This window comes from Nomascus leucogenys, chromosome 4, assembly GCF_006542625.1.
Source record: "Nomascus leucogenys isolate Asia chromosome 4, Asia_NLE_v1, whole genome shotgun sequence".
Classification (NCBI taxonomy): domain Eukaryota; kingdom Metazoa; phylum Chordata; class Mammalia; order Primates; family Hylobatidae; genus Nomascus; species Nomascus leucogenys.
In genome coordinates this window covers 118,231,504-118,247,166 of record NC_044384.1, presented here as the reverse complement: position 1 = coordinate 118,247,166, position 15,663 = coordinate 118,231,504, and the positions used below count along the sequence as shown (strand labels likewise).

Below are 15,663 nucleotides of genomic sequence, written 5' to 3'. Positions count from 1 at the left end.
TTACTGATGGATTCTTGGGGTTGGGCTATGGTCCATGAATGCAGCAAAGAATCAGTTTAATTTGCAATGGTGATTTGCTGGAAGGTTCCCCTTTCCCTGACACACACAAAGGTTCCCCTTGCCCTAACACAGACAACGGCTGCGTCTCTGGATCTGTCAGGATATCTTTGTTTTAACAAAAAAGAACTTCTGTAGAGAGCAGGGGAAAGCACAGATCCACATGTAACTACACTACCATTCTCACACTCTCTACTTTTGGTAAGCAGGCCTCCCTGGGAAAGTTTTCTTCTAAGTCAATAGGGTTGGCTGACCGTATAGTTTATCACCCATATAAGGACACTTTTGAAAATGAGTGGGACCCTGGTTAATCATTACCAGCAAAAGAAAGAACTATCCTGAGCAAACTGGAAGGCAGGGCCCCCTAACATGAGCATCGTACATTCCAACCCAAACAGCAGTGCCTGTGAAGGTAAGATATTCAAGAGTAAGAAGAAAGGAGCATCTCAGAAAACAAAAAGCCTGTAGAGTCTGGGTTTGAGTCCTTGCTCCCCTACTCACTTTGGACAAATTACTTAACTGTGTTGTGCCTCAGTTACTCATCTGTAAAATTTGGATAATAGTAAATTCCTGCAGTGCTGTTGTGAGGATTAAATGAGTGAACACAGGGTACTACAGCAGGTGTTAGCTATTACTATTTTCCTCCTGAGGTTGAGAATCTGAAGCAAAGCCCACAGTTAGAGCCGCAGCCTCAGGGTCAAAAAAAGTGGTGGAGATGTTTGCATCAGGTTTAACTGGATCTTGGGACTTGCTGCACAGAATTGGGAGAGGTGGGGACAGGAATAGGAAAGTGCATGGGTGAGAGGTCTCATCTGCACCTCCCAGGAGCTGTGTCACTTGAGACAAAGCATCAAATCTCTCTGTTCTTCAGTTTTCTCATCTGAATAGAGGGAATGATAACACCCTGCCTACAGTATTGCCTCGCTGATTAAATGAGATAACGTTTGTGGTAACACTCTGGAAAAACACAATTCTGGAGTTATAGAATATAACTGTAAAGCTGCTCAATAAGTTTTTTCTTGTTCTTTTTTTGTGTTTTAAGGTATTATTTATATAAATAAAATTTACCAATTTTAAGTGTACAGCTTAGTCAATTTTGCTAAATGTATCCAATTTTATAACCACCACCACAACAATCAAGGTATAGAACAATTCTTAAAAGCCATATTCTACTTGCCTTTGGCCCCAGACACCCTCCCCTACTCCATACTACCCCAAGCAACTATTAAGCTACTTTCGCTCACTGGTAGTTTTACCTTTTCTAGAATTTCATTCAAATGGAGTAACACAGTATGTATATTTTGTGTTTGACTTTTTTTCATTTAACTTAATATTATGGAGATTCATCCATGCTTTTGCACATATTAATATTTCATTCTTTTTATTGCCAAATACTAATCCATGGTATGGATATACCACGTATTTTGATCCATTCATCAGCTGATGAACATTTGTGTCGCTTCCAGTTTTGGGCTTTTATGATAAAATTGCTATGAACATTTGTGTGCCCATTTCTGTGCGGTCATACACTTCTCTTGGATCAATACCCAGGCATGGAATTACTTGGCTGTATGCATATTAGCTGTATACATTATATATATATATATGTGCGTATTAAACTTTGCAGAATTATTTTGAAAGAAATTATGGGTTGATTTATTGAAAACAGTGTAACACCAAGGTGAAGAAACCATACTATTATCACTTTATGTTGTTAGAGTTATGTGGCACTAGATACTAATCACAGTCATAGCTCATACTTATTGAGATGTTACTCTGTGCTATGCACTAGGCTAAGTGGCTCACTTGTATTATCCTACTCAGTCCTCTTGACAACTCTATGTCATGGGTTCTAATATTCCCAAGGCAAGTAAGTGGTAGAACCAAGATTCAAACCCAGGGATTCTGGGTACAGAGCCCATGGTTCTAACCATGGTGCATTATTATTGTGTTCCAGGTGTTGTTTCCTTTGAGAACACCATGGTTTAGCTCTGATTCACTTTCTTGTCATAAACATGGGGCTTGGTGGACTTTGCAAAAAGGACAAGTTTGGGAGTTCCTCATCTACTGGATTGTACCACTAGCAGCCAGAACAATTTTCAGAAAATGTTCAAAAAGTGCATCCTAGCTGAGAACCCTACAATGGTTTCCTGTTTCTCCTAAAAATTCAATCCAATATTCTCACCCCTGCATAACCGGCTGTTATCCCAACCTGTTCAGCCCTATCTTGGATCACTTTCTCTCACCTGAAACCATCTAGGCTCACTGTTTTCTCAAACACACCAAGCTCTTTCCTGCCCGCAATGTGACATGGCTATGCAGCCTGGTCTCATCTCCCAGACCCATAACACCAGGGCCAGAGGACTGGAAAAGCCACAAGAGATGTGGTGCACTGCAGAGGAAACATTTTACTTGGGGGAAAGAGAGTTAGGAAGAATCACCCATATTTCACCCACCCCTGGGACACTGAAGTCAGCAAACATGGGCTACAGGAATGTGAACATGGTGCACCCAAAATATTGAAGAAGGCCCAGTTCTAAGCACAGACCCTGGCCTCAAGAATACCCATGTAAAAGATAAAAGACAGGCTGAGAATAGACATATAGAAGGGAGATATTTTAAAGCTACATAAGAAATGCAATAATGCATGCTCACTACTAAAAAAATCAGAATATACAAAATATAGAGCATGAACTATAAATATCTCCCTTCAGTCTCACTGCTACTCCCTTTCTAGGGTGTTTCTCCTTCAGATGTCTTTTTTTCTAGGGGGGAATTTCACACACACACACACACACACATACATACATGTTTACACATATACACAAAAATAAGTTTTTTTGTTTGTTTGTTTTTGAGACGGAGTCTCGCTCTGTTACCCAGGCTGGAGTGCAGTGGCACAATCTCGGCTCACTGCAGGCTCCGCCTCCCGGGTTCACGCCATTCTCCTGCCTCAGCCTCCTGAGTAGCTGGGACTACAGGCGCCTGCCACCACGCCCAGCTAATTTTTTGTATTTTTAATAGAGACAGGGTTTCACCACGTTAGCCAGGATGGTCTTGATCTCCTGACCTCGTGATCCGCCTGCCTCGGCCTCCAAAAATGCTGGGATTACAGGCGTTAGCCACCATGCCCAGCCAAAAATAAGTTTCTTAAAGAATAAATTGGATTATACTATACATATTCTGAGACCTGCATAATATGTCTTAGAAGATTTTTCATGTCATAGCTGTCATTCTGCTATAGACTGAGCGTCTGTGTCCTCCCAAAATTCATACGTTGAAACCTAATCCCCAGTGTGATGCTATTTGGAAGTGGGACTTTTGGGAGGCGATTAGGCCATGCTATGGTTCAAATGTTTGACTCCTCCAAACTTCATGTTGAAATTTAATTGCCATTGTAACAGTATTAAGAGGTGGACCTTTAATAGGTGATTAGGCCAGGAGGGCTCCACTTTCATAGGTGGAACTGGTACCATTATAAAAGGGTGAGTTTGGTTCCTCTCACTTTCTGCCATGTAAAGAAGGCTCTTGCTAGATGCTGGCACCTTGATATTGGACTCATCAACCTCCAGAACTTTGAGCCAATAAGTTTCTGTTTATTATAAATCACCTAGTCTCAGGCATTCTGTTATAGTCGTACAAGACAGAGCAAGACAGATCATAAGGGTGGAAACTTCACAAATGGGACTAGTGCCCTTATGAAAGAGACCTCACAGAAGTGCCTCACCCCTTCTACCATGTGAAGACTCCACAAGAAGAGAGTTATCTGTGAATTGGGAAGCGGGTCATCACAGACACCAAACCTGCCAGTGCCTTATCTTGGACTTCCCAGCCTCCAGAACTGCGAGACATACATTTCTGTCATTTGTAGCTACCCCATTTATGTCATTTTTAAATAGCAGCCTAAGCAGAAATTGGTAACAAGAAGTGGGGGGTTTGCTGTAACAAATACCTAAAAATGTGGATTCAGCTTTGGAATTAACAGGTAGAAGCTAGAAAAGTTTTGAGGTGCTAGAATGTTTTAGGTGCTTCCTCTGCAGTGCACCACATCTCTTGTGGATTTTCCAGTCCTCCAGCCTTAGTGTTTCGGGTCTAGGAGATGAGACCAGGCTGGGTATCCATGTCAAGCATGCTAGAAAAAGACTACATTGCCATGAATGGACCATTGAGGGCAATTCTGGTGAGGGACCAGAAGGAAAAGAGAGCTGTAGAGAAAGTCTTCATCTTCTTATACAATACCTAAATAACTCTGGACAGAATGTTGTTAGGAATATGGACAATAAAGGCCATTTTGATGAGGTCTCAGATGGAAATGAGGAACATGTTGGCGAACATCAGCAGAAAAGCAATGCTTTTTATAAAACGGCAAAGAACTTGGCCGAATTGTGTTTGTGTCCTAGGGTCTTATGGAAGGCAGAACTTGCAAGCCATGAAATTTAATATTTGGTTGAGGAAATCTCTAAGCAAAGTTTTGAAGGACTGGCCTGGCTCCTTTATTGTTGCTTACAGTAAAACTTGAGAAGAAATAAATGACTTAAAGATGGAATTGTTAAGCAAAAAGGAACGAGAACTAAAAAATTTGGAAAATTCTCAGCTTATCATTATTGAAAACAATGAGAAACCCTGTTTTGGAAAGAACAGCATAAAGGCCCTTTCTAAAAAGGCAAATAACAGACTGCTACTAAGTGACTCTTGCAGGTCCAGAGGCTGCTGTGGAACAGCATGTAGGCAGGTATCTCCAAGTCCATGCTCAGAGGTCATGTGGACCCTCACTGGATCAGCAGAGGCTTAAGAATAAAGTTGTCCCTGGGTGCACCCAGCCCTGGGCACATATGTATGTGTCTGCAAGGCAGGGCTTTGAACTCCTCCTCACATTTACCACATGCCAGAAAATCAAACCACAAGTCCCTGACCACACGGACAGGTCCAGAGTGCAGCCCCAGCTCTTCTGAGTAGCACAGAAGTGGAGAAGTCTGTCTGGGTTGTTGGTGCCCATGGCCCCAGGCCACAAAGACATCCCAGAGATATCTGCCTCTGGAGCCAAAAGACCCATTGGCAACATTTCTCTGGCTGCCCAGACACTTGGCATTCGTGGAAGCTGGCTGCTGGTGTATCAGGACTGGTCTAGCCCACATTTTTGGAGCAGAAGACCTCAGGTCTGAGAAAACAAGACCTGATGCCCACCCAGGCCTGGGTGTGTGGGTGGCAGGAGAGGGGGCATCACTGCTTACTGTGATGGGGATTATTTGGGCTGCCCTCTGCAGCCACCTCAGGCCTGCCCAGCAGCTACTCAAGCCCCCAAGGATGTGCTGACCCAGCCCACTCTCCCAGAGCTCTAGTACAATGGCGCAACCACAGCTATTCTCCCAAAGCCATTGGTATCTTTAGATTCCTAGCCCTTGCTACCCCTGTTCTTCCTTTCCGCAATGTTCTATCCTCACTTCCCTACCTACTATCCCCTCAACTTATCCATCTCAAATGCCACTGCTTAGGAAGTCTCTCTAATAACCTTTCTCCTTTGTGTCATGGAAAAACATTCATCTCTTACCTATCCTGATACACTGTTAACTCCTTGAGAGAGGGGAGAAGTTTATCTATCTATCTGTCTGTCTGTCTGTCTGTCTGTCATCTATCTGAAGCACCCACCAAGTCTGAGCATTGGACTTTGCCTGACCCTGGACAAATAAATGAACACATAAACGACCGACAGCAGGTCCATGGTAATGAGCTCAGAGGCTTTCACACTTCCCTGGGAGACCCTGAACTAACTGTTCTCTATCAGCTGTACCAACCAATGCAATTAATTGGTTCCAATCTGGTATCACAGCTGGAGAATTTCCCCAAAGTTATTCCTGAGACACCAGGCCTTCACCAGGCAGCCCTGGAAATTAGCTACTCTCAAAAATTCCTGATCACTCACCAAGGCAGGGGAGCATCCAGCTCTCTTTTTGATGACATGAAGGAAGGGAATAATTTCACTCCTGTTTTTAAGGGCAATAGAGGCAATCATAAAGTATGCAAGGGAGGAGGAATGCAGTACTAAGAAGGTGAAGTGGGCTGGGGAGAGGGAAGCAAGACCTGTCTTAGATGGGGAGAAACAGAAGCACACACTGAGTGGAGCCTTTCAGGGCAACAGAGGGTCAGAGGAAAATCAAAGCCTCCAGACCCCAAGCTGCAGACCCCACAGACAAGCTGCCAAGAGAAGCAAAGCCAAAAGACCCAAGTGGAGGCAGCTTATTTCATCAGAATCCAGTTGGTTAAAAATAACTTCACTTATTAGTTTAAGTGAGATCACCACAGGGCTGGAAATTCACTGTCAGTGAAACAAAAATACTGAAAGGAAAATGAGAAAAGTCTACATTCACGATGAACTTTATAAAGAAACACAGGAGGAAGCTGCCTGAACATTCCACAGGCTCTGTTTTCCTTCTGGGCTCTTTATGAGGCACATGTCTGCCATTTTTGGAATTAGTACTCTTCATTCTTCCAGTCTTGCCAAAGAGAAGCAGCTTAGCGCCATGCAGCATCACTGGGAAAAAGGCAAGCTTTGGAGGAATACTGCACAGGGGCATCTGCTGAGCTGGACCTCACCTACACTCACATGGGAACCTCACAGCACAGCCTGTTCTCCTCTGCTTCCGCCAAGGCGCTGCACCTTCCTTAAGCAAACAGATTTCCCTTGTTGACTGTGCTGTCAACAAAGGCTCTACTGAGGAAAAGCAGCAACTCTGCTGAGAAGGGCGAAGGGCCTTGCAGGAGCCGTTTATATGCTCTTTCTAAAGGAGAAAAGGCAGAGGGACGGGGATAGAACTCTCTGAGTAACTGTGGGAATCCATCCTGCTTTTCTGTTAAGCCCCAGGAGAACAGTCCTGTAGCCCTCAGGCCATCTCTGCATGCATGCCTGCATCCTCTTCATGGCTCACCTGAAGCTTCCTCACCAATTAGGCCCTGCAGGGCCAAGGCTCCTGTCTTCCCTGTAGCCCTTGCCCTGTGCAGCTCTTGCCCAGGCTAGGCTGGGGGGAGCTGCTCTGGGACGCAGGGCCCTCGAGCACTGTAACAGTGATGAACCACACACAATGCCCGCTCTTTTCAAATGGCAACCAGTCTTCACACACATGCCAACAGGTGTCACGGGAGCCTCGACACATGCCTCATCTAAAGCATGCCGCTCTACTCAGCTCACGCCTGGGCATGAGCTCAGGGGGCCCAAAAGCTGAGATGACATAGATACTCCGCCTCTGGAATACATCCGGACAGTTTGCTGCTGAGCTTTCTGGTGGCATGCCCTCGTTGTGCCCGGGTCTCCACACCCTCCAATTCCAATTGGCTCCCTCCAACCGGCCCCCCATGACTCAGCGTTATTTTGTTTCTTAGGTTTATTTCTGCCTGCTGCTGTTGTTGTTTTTGCTGTTTTTGGAGAAGTATGTAGACCATTTGTTGTTGTTGTTGTTGTTTGAGGGAGACATAGGGACCCACTCTGTTGCTCAGGCTGGAATGCAGTGGCATGATCATAGCTCACCGCAGCCTCAAACTCCTGAATTCTAGAGATTCTCTCACCTCAGCCTCCAGAGTAGCTGGGAATACAGGGTGCGCCACCATGCCTGGCTAATTTTTTTTTATTTTTTGAAGAGATGGTTTTTAGGGACAAAGCGGCATCATATCTACAACTTACTCTCCAATGGTTCAAAAAAGAATTATAGATACACATATATACATATTTACATATGTATAGATACACATATATACATATTTACATATGTATATATACGTATCTTGCTATGTTGCCCAGGCTGGTCTCAAACTTCTGGGTTCAAGTTATCCTCCAAAGTGTTGGGACTACAGGCATAAGCCACCATGCCCAGCCTGAGCTTTTTTTTTTGTTTTTTTTTTGTTTTTTTTTTTGAGACAGAGTCTTGTTCTGTCGCCCAGGCTGGAGTGCAGTGGTGCAATCTCGGCTCACAGCAAGCTCTGCCTCCCGGGTTCACACCATTCTCCTGCCTCAGCCTCCCGAGCAGCTGGGACTACAGGTGCCCACCACCATGACTGGCTAAATTTTTGTATTTTTGGTAGAGATGGGGTTTCACCATGTTAGCCAGGATGGTCATGATCTCCCGACCTCGTGATCTGCCCACCTCGGCCTCCCAAAGTGCTGAGATTACAGGCTTGAGCCACCGCACCCGGCCTGTTTTGTTTTTTTGTTTGTTTGTTTTTTTTTTTTTGCGACAGTCTTGCTCTGTCGCCCAGGATGGAGTGCAGTGATGTGATCTCGGCTCACCGCAACCTCCACCTCCCAGGTTAAAGCGATTCTCATGCCTCAGCCTCCTGAGTGGCTGGGATTACAGGCATGCACCACTAATCTGGCCACAGCCTGAGCTTTTCGAGATTTTAAAATTTTATATAATTTCAAAGTTACATAAACATTATAAAAGCAAGGAACCCACACTTTATGCAGGTTCACCAATGTGTTTTCATTTTCCCGTTTGCTTTATCATTCTCTTCTCTCTCTTCCTCTCTCCACACCACACACACACACACACGTATGTGTGTGTATACATATATATGAATATGTATATATGTGTTTCTATAATTCTTTTTTGAACCGTTGGAGAGTAAATTGTACATATGATATCCCTTTGTCCCTAAAAACCTTGGTGTGCATTTCTAAAAACAAGGATATTCTCTTATATAACTGCAGTAGTTATCCAAATCAGAAAATTTAAACGTTGATACAATACTATTATTTAATTCATAATCTGTATTCAAATTTCATCAATTATAGCTATTTTTTCCTAGTTCAGGATACAATCCAGGATCATGAATTGCATTTCATTGACAAGTCTTTTTGGTCTATCTTAATCTAGAACAGTTGCTTAGCCTTTTTTATTCTTGACATTTTTTAAAAAAGAGTAGGATGTTCTTCAATTTGAGTTTGGTTAATTTTTCCTTGTGATTAGATTCAGTTATACATTTTTGGAAGGAATATGCATAAAAATGAATCACTGAATCAATGTGTTCCTCTGAGTGCAATGTATCATACATATTGAGGTGCCCATGACTCAAATCTGGAGTCACTATCATGACATTGACTTTGGTGTCCTATAGGACATGAACGGATGTTCTCAACCTCTGGCTTCATGCACTACAGTTGTGGGCAAAAGGGGCACACACTTGCATACACATAACTTGCTTGATGGTCTGTGAGGTGGAAAGCCCAGGCTGGCCTGTTGGGTGAGGAGAAACACATGGCTTAGTTGCCCTTGTCACCCAAGCCAACAGCCAGCCAACTCCCAGAAGCAAGGGTACCTAGCTAACAGCAGCTGACCACAGACTTATGAATAAGTCCCACCAAGACTGGCAGAAAAGCAACCAAATTGGTGGTTCACAAAATTGTAAGCTAAATAAATAGTTGCTGTTTTAAGCCACTACATTTTGGGGTGATATGTTAGCTGGCAAAAGCTAACTGATATATCTTGTTTATTGGAGAAAGAAATAAGACTCAGAAGCCCTACATTATTTCTTTGACATTACTGAAGAAAAAAGGTTGTCCTGTTTTTCTTCTGGCTCTGTCCTGTCTCCCTCAGGGATATGACCCTCCGTTTATGTTTAGAAGTTAAAAGATTATTTAAATTTACTAATATGGGCCAGGCGCAGTAATCCCAGCACGTTGGGAAGCTGAGGCAGGCGGATCACCTGAGGTCAGGAGTTCAAGACCAGCCTGGCCAATGTGGTGAAACCCCGTCTCTACTAAAAATACAAAAATTAGCCGGGCATGGTGGCAGGCGCCTGTAATCCTGGCTACTCAGGAGGCTGAGGCAGGAGAATCGCATGAACCCAGAAGGTGGAGGTTGCAGTGAGCCGAGATCACACCACTGCACTCCAGCCTGGGCGACAAGAGTAAGACTCCGTCTCAAAATAAATAAATAAATAAAAATAAAAAATTTACTAGTGTGTGTGTGTGTGTGTGTATGTGTTTTAAGAAAAAAAATAAACCACAGATACTGCTCTCTCTGGATTTTTTGAAAACCAAGTCACATCTCTCAGTTGCTTGACTGGATCAATGATGGCAGAAGACTCTTCCAACACCCTTCCATAGAAACCAGCAGATGCAGAGCCCTTCCTAGAGAGGGACCCCAGAGCAGAAGGCCCTTAGGGTTCACCATGACTCTTACTTTTACCAACTCCTCTGATCCCTTTCCTGGAGATAAGGATTTGGTGCCTCTGGGATGCAGCCAAACGGTCTGTATTTTCAACAAGTTCTTCTGGTATTTCACATCATCAGGGGAGTTGGGGAAACACTGCATTACAGAAAGAGTTCTCAACCTGGGCTGTACATTAAAATCACAGGGGAGTTTTAAAAAACCCAGAACACTTAAATCAGAATCTTTAGCGCTGGCACTGAGGCATCAGTATTTTTTAATTACTCCCCCCACCCCTCCCCGATGAGTCCAGTGTGCAGCCAAGAACCTGTGCTCGTTTCTACGACTGATTAGTAAGAAGCTTGCTTCCCCCTCCCCATTCACATGAATATTCCTTTTTCAACCGCATGTATTTCTGATAACAGAGGTGTACTTATTTGGTGCATACAAAATGCTGCCCTTGAGGCTTCTTTATGATTTTCTCCTCACCACTCAGCTGATTTCCCAATAGGAATTTGAATTTTCCTTACTGTGAGCAGTTCCCTAAATCTTATAAATTTCCTTTTTGGGAAAAAGATATTATTTTCTTTTTAGTGTACTGTCCAATATGAAGACTGGAGGGCAAGCTTTGAACATCAGCAGCTGTATCAGATGCTGCCAGGGCTCTGCCCACATTCTCTAGACACATTTACCATTCCCATGCACAGGGACTCCTGGTAGGCACCTTTGCCTCTTTGTTGGAAGGTGGCACTCAGGCTACTGGAACCTTTTGCCTGTGCACACACAAAAAAACCAGAAGAACCTGGGAATTTATATCTCCTGAAGCAAACCTTCACCCATGACTGACAGGTGTGGTATAACTACTCCAGCTCCCTCACCCCAATCAGAAAAACTGTGGTTACCTACATACACTATCTCCAGGGGTTTCCTGAGTGATTGAGCCAAAGTTACCCAGCACCTCACCACCACTGTGAATTTCACTTAATATTGCACCGAAGCTTCACTCCCTTCCTTGTCTTGTCCACTTCCCCACCGCACTATTGGCTTTTCTTTGGAAGACTTCCTGATAAACCATGTCTAGTAAATCCTCACTTCAAGGTTTTCTTCTAGGGAAACCAATCTAATATAGCAATCCCCAAAAGCACACCCTCCAGCACCTTTAAGAAGACTCTGGCACTGACCTTCATCCTTAATACAAAGGGCACTGTATGTGCCACCAGGAACTGGGTTGCTCTCAATTCTCACATCGACAGCTCTCATGATTTGCTGTTCTCCACTTCCTTTGCTACACACAGTTGTTCTGAAATAGACAAAAAAGGCACTGAATGAGGAAAACTCTGGGTTGGAAATAATAAGGAATAATTCTCTTCTGCTGTCAGCTCCGAATCAGCAGAGATTTTTCTGATTCATGAGCTCTGTCTGAAAGCATAAATCTGGACACATTCTCCGCAAAAAAAAGGTCTAAATTCAGAAATACAGGTGATGCTTCAGTTGATGTTATAGGTATCAATTCGAGTTTCAAAGGCAATATATTGTTGATCTCTTCTAGATTATGTTGGTTTTTATTTCATAAAATTCTGCTCTTTTCTTTTTCTCTTATTTTGCTGTTCTTCAAATTTCTTTAGCTCTTTAGTTCATGAAACTTCAACTTTTTTCCTTTTCTAACAAACATTTAATGTTTTAGATTTCCTTCTAGGTATAGCTTTGGCAGCACCCCATGAGTTTGGATATGTATATTTTTAATTAGTTCTAAATATATGATAATTTCCATTATAATTTTTTCCCATAATTTATTTAAGGATATCTTTTCTAAACAGCAAATACTTGAATTTTTAAAAGTTTATCTCACAATCTCTGTTTTCTAATTGCAGCCTCTTGTCTACTTATACTTAATTTAATCATCAATCTAATTTAAATCTGCTTTTTATTAGTTCTGCCCATTCTCTCTTCCTTTCCTCTTCTTTCTTTTTTCCCACTTTGGATTATCTGAATTATTCTTCTTCTTTTTTGGGAGAGTATTCTCTTTTTTCTCTGTATTGATTTGGAAGTTAAATATCCTTTCTCTATTTTCGTCAGTGGTACCCAGAAGTTACAACTTCTTTGACTTATTGAAATGTAATATTACTTTTATCATCTTCCCTAATAATACAACTTGAAATACTTAAAACACTACATATGAATACACTTAAAATACTTCCCACTTATATAAATAATTTTTTAGTATCCAGTGTTACTATTACTGCTTCAGGCAATTACCTAATTTCAATTGGTCCACATATTTACTCCTTCCATTTATTCTTTTTTGTCTCTCCAGTCTTCTTCATGCAATATTTTCCTCCTGCCTGAAGAGCACTTGTTAGTGTTTAAGTGCAGATTGGATGTAATGAATTCTCTCACCTTTTGTCTGTCTGAAAATGTCTTTATTTCACCTTTATTATTGGGAGATATTTTTCACTGGGGATAAAATTCTAGGTTAGCAGTAATTTTCTTTCAGTACCTTCAAAATATCAAAAGTCTTTGGGCTTTCATTGTCAGTTTATTATTGCTCCTTTAAAGACAATCTCAGCATTTTTAATTTTTAAAAATATTCTTTTCTTCATATATGATTCTTACCAGTCTTACCATGATGTGCCTAGCTGTGAATTTCTTTGTATTTGTCTTCCTTGAGCTTTGCAGGGATTCTTGAATCTGTGTCTGGATGTTTTTCTTCAATTGTGGATCATTTTCATATTACTTTTATTCTATTTTCTTTTATCTTTCTCTTCTTTTAGAATTCAAATTATATTACATCTTCTTTGTCTTTTACTCTTTGTTGTATAATTTTTCATCCTTTTTCCCTCTGTTATTTATTCTGGATATCTTCCTCTGAAATATTTTCCAGTTCACTAATCCTCTCTTTGGCTCTTTTTTTAAAAGTCTTTCTTTCCTTTCCTTTTCTTTCTTTCCTTCCTTCCTTCCTCTTTCTCTCTCCTTCCTTCCTTCTTTTCTTTTCTTTCTCTCTCTTCTTTCTTTCTTTTCTTTTCTTTCTTTCTGAGACAAGGTCTCACTATGTTGTCTAGACTGTATTTAAACTTTGAACTCCTTGGCTCAAGTGATCCTCCTGCCTCAGCCTCCCAAGTAGCTGGGACTACAGGCATGCACCACCATGTCCAGCCCTCTTTGGCTCTTTTTAATCAGCTATTAGGTCTATCCATTAAGTTCTTAATTTTAGTCACTGAATTTTTCATGTCTAAAGTTTCCATTTGGTTATTTTTACAGTTTCCACACTCTGCCAAAATTCTCCTTCTCATCTTTTTATATCTTTGAACATGTCAAGGATAGTTATTTTAAAGTCTGCATCTACCAATCCTAATGTCTGGAGTTTCTATTACCTATTGTTTCTTCTGAATTTTATTCTACTTGCTTTGTCTCCTCATGCAACTAGTTATTGTATATTGTGTGACAAATCCTACATTGGCTAAATTGTTTGTTGAAATAAATTGAGGTCTAGGATACTATTTTCCTCAAAAGATAATTTTTATTTGATTCTCCTAGACATCTGGAGCACTGGAAATTCAGGGTCATGTCAATCCAAATTCATGGCTATAGAGTATTTGAAGATGTGCTGCTTCTCCTAGGAGGGCCTGCATCCAGTTCACTGTACAGTGTACTATGTCCAGCTTACCCTTAGGGCATAGCCCTGCAAAGTCCCAACCCAAAGCAAAACTGCTCACCAGGTCCCCTCCTACACAGAAGGTGAATTCAAATCTCCATCCTCCTAGTCCCATGTGGCTATTAAAACTGCTATTCAGCTTTTTAGCCACCCTTTATGGAATCTGCAAAAGTTTCCAGGAGACAAGTGGCCCAAAAGTCTGAATTCATCACTCTAGGCCTTTATCATTCTCTGGATTTGTGTGTACACTCAACATAAATTCAGAGAGATATAGGGCAGATGTGCTAGATGTCTACTATGCCATCGATTACAAGATGCAGCACACATTTAATCATTGCTTTTCAGTGTGTGGTGAGGGAGTGGAGATCTGTGCAGGAAAGGCCCACAGTGAAATGTACATACTAATGGTCAGATGCTTATTTCTAGAAAAATAAAATGAAAGGACATTGAATAGGAATGGTGAAAACAGAATAATATGTTTTAAAAAATAAATTAAAAAGGGATAGAAAAACTATTTTAATACATTGTGTAGTAAATATAACAAGTATATTTTCTTTATTTTCTTTCTTTCATTATTTATTTTGAGACAGAGTCTAGCTCTGTTGCTCAGGCTGGAGTGCAATGGTGCCATCTGGGCTCACTGCAACCTCTGTCTCCCTGGTTCAAGCCATTCTCCTGCCTCAGCCTCCCGAGTAGCTGGGACTACAGGCACACACCACCATGCCCAGCTAAGTTTTGTATTTTTATTTTATTTTATTTTTTTAGTAAGGACTGGGTTTTGCCATATTGGCCAGGCTGGTCTTGAACTCCTGACCACAACTAATCCGCCCACTGTGTCCTCCCAAAATGTTAGGATTACAGGCATGAGCCACTGCACCCAGCTGTATGTTTTCTTTGTAAGGTAATATCATTTCAGTCTGCAGAGATCCACTGATATGTCTTAACACCTTATAGTAAACCCACAGAAGATGGACCTTTCTAATCATCCAGTCCTGGCATACAATGCCTGAGAGACCTAAGCCTAGTTGCAAATGGTCTCTTCAGAATCTGTGAATACTCTGGTTATCTGATGAAATTTTATAGTAACAGGATTATGAAAAAATATTCCTGCTTGACTACATTATGGAAATGCATGCACAGGGCCTATTTTGTCTATTCAAGAGCATGGATATAAAACGTAAGGCAGAAAGGACCACAGTTCCAGATTCACCAAAAGGCTCTGGATGTAGCCTCAGTTGTCCCTTTATTCAGTTGCTGCTTCATACTTGGCACATTTGGAGACATGAGTCAGCATGGCTGTCTATGTTTTCTATGGCCACTCGCCAGCCAGACATCTTAGGATCATCATCTACCAAAGTAGCTCTTGGTGCCTTGTTTGCTTTCACATTTCCTGTGGCATGAAGGAAAAAGTGAAGTGGCTCCTGCCTTCTCTGAGCATGACTAAAGGAGTGTTTGTTTATTTCTGCTTTTGTTGCCAGTGTTTCTGAGATCTTATTAAAATATTTTCCTAGACCAATATCCTGAAGCATTCCTCCTATGTTTTCTTCTAGTAGTTTTATAGTTTTGGGTCTTACATTTAGGTTTATAATCTACTTTGAGTTGATTTTTATATGAGGTGAGAGGTGGGGGTCTAGTTTTATTCTTCTGCATACAGATATCCAGTTTTCCCAGCACCATTTATTAAAGATACTGTCCTTTCCCCAATGAGTGTTCTAAGTTCTAGTGTTCTATACCACTGTAGGATGGCCATAGTTAACAATAACATATCATTTCAAACAGCTAGAAGGAGGATATTGAATGTTCCCAGCAAAAAATAAA

At 41.7% G+C, this 15,663-nt stretch overlaps 1 protein-coding gene across 1 annotated transcript in view; it reads right to left on the bottom strand.

Moving 5' to 3' along the window:
• SUSD5 (sushi domain containing 5) overlaps nt 1–15,663 on the bottom strand; it is a 67,706-nt gene that overhangs the window by 45,248 nt on the left and 6,795 nt on the right. Inside the window, exon 3 of the mRNA XM_012497431.2 lies at nt 11,375–11,493. Within this exon, the coding sequence (XP_012352885.2) occupies nt 11,375–11,493 (119 nt within the window). The remainder of the gene's footprint in view (nt 1–11,374; nt 11,494–15,663) is intronic.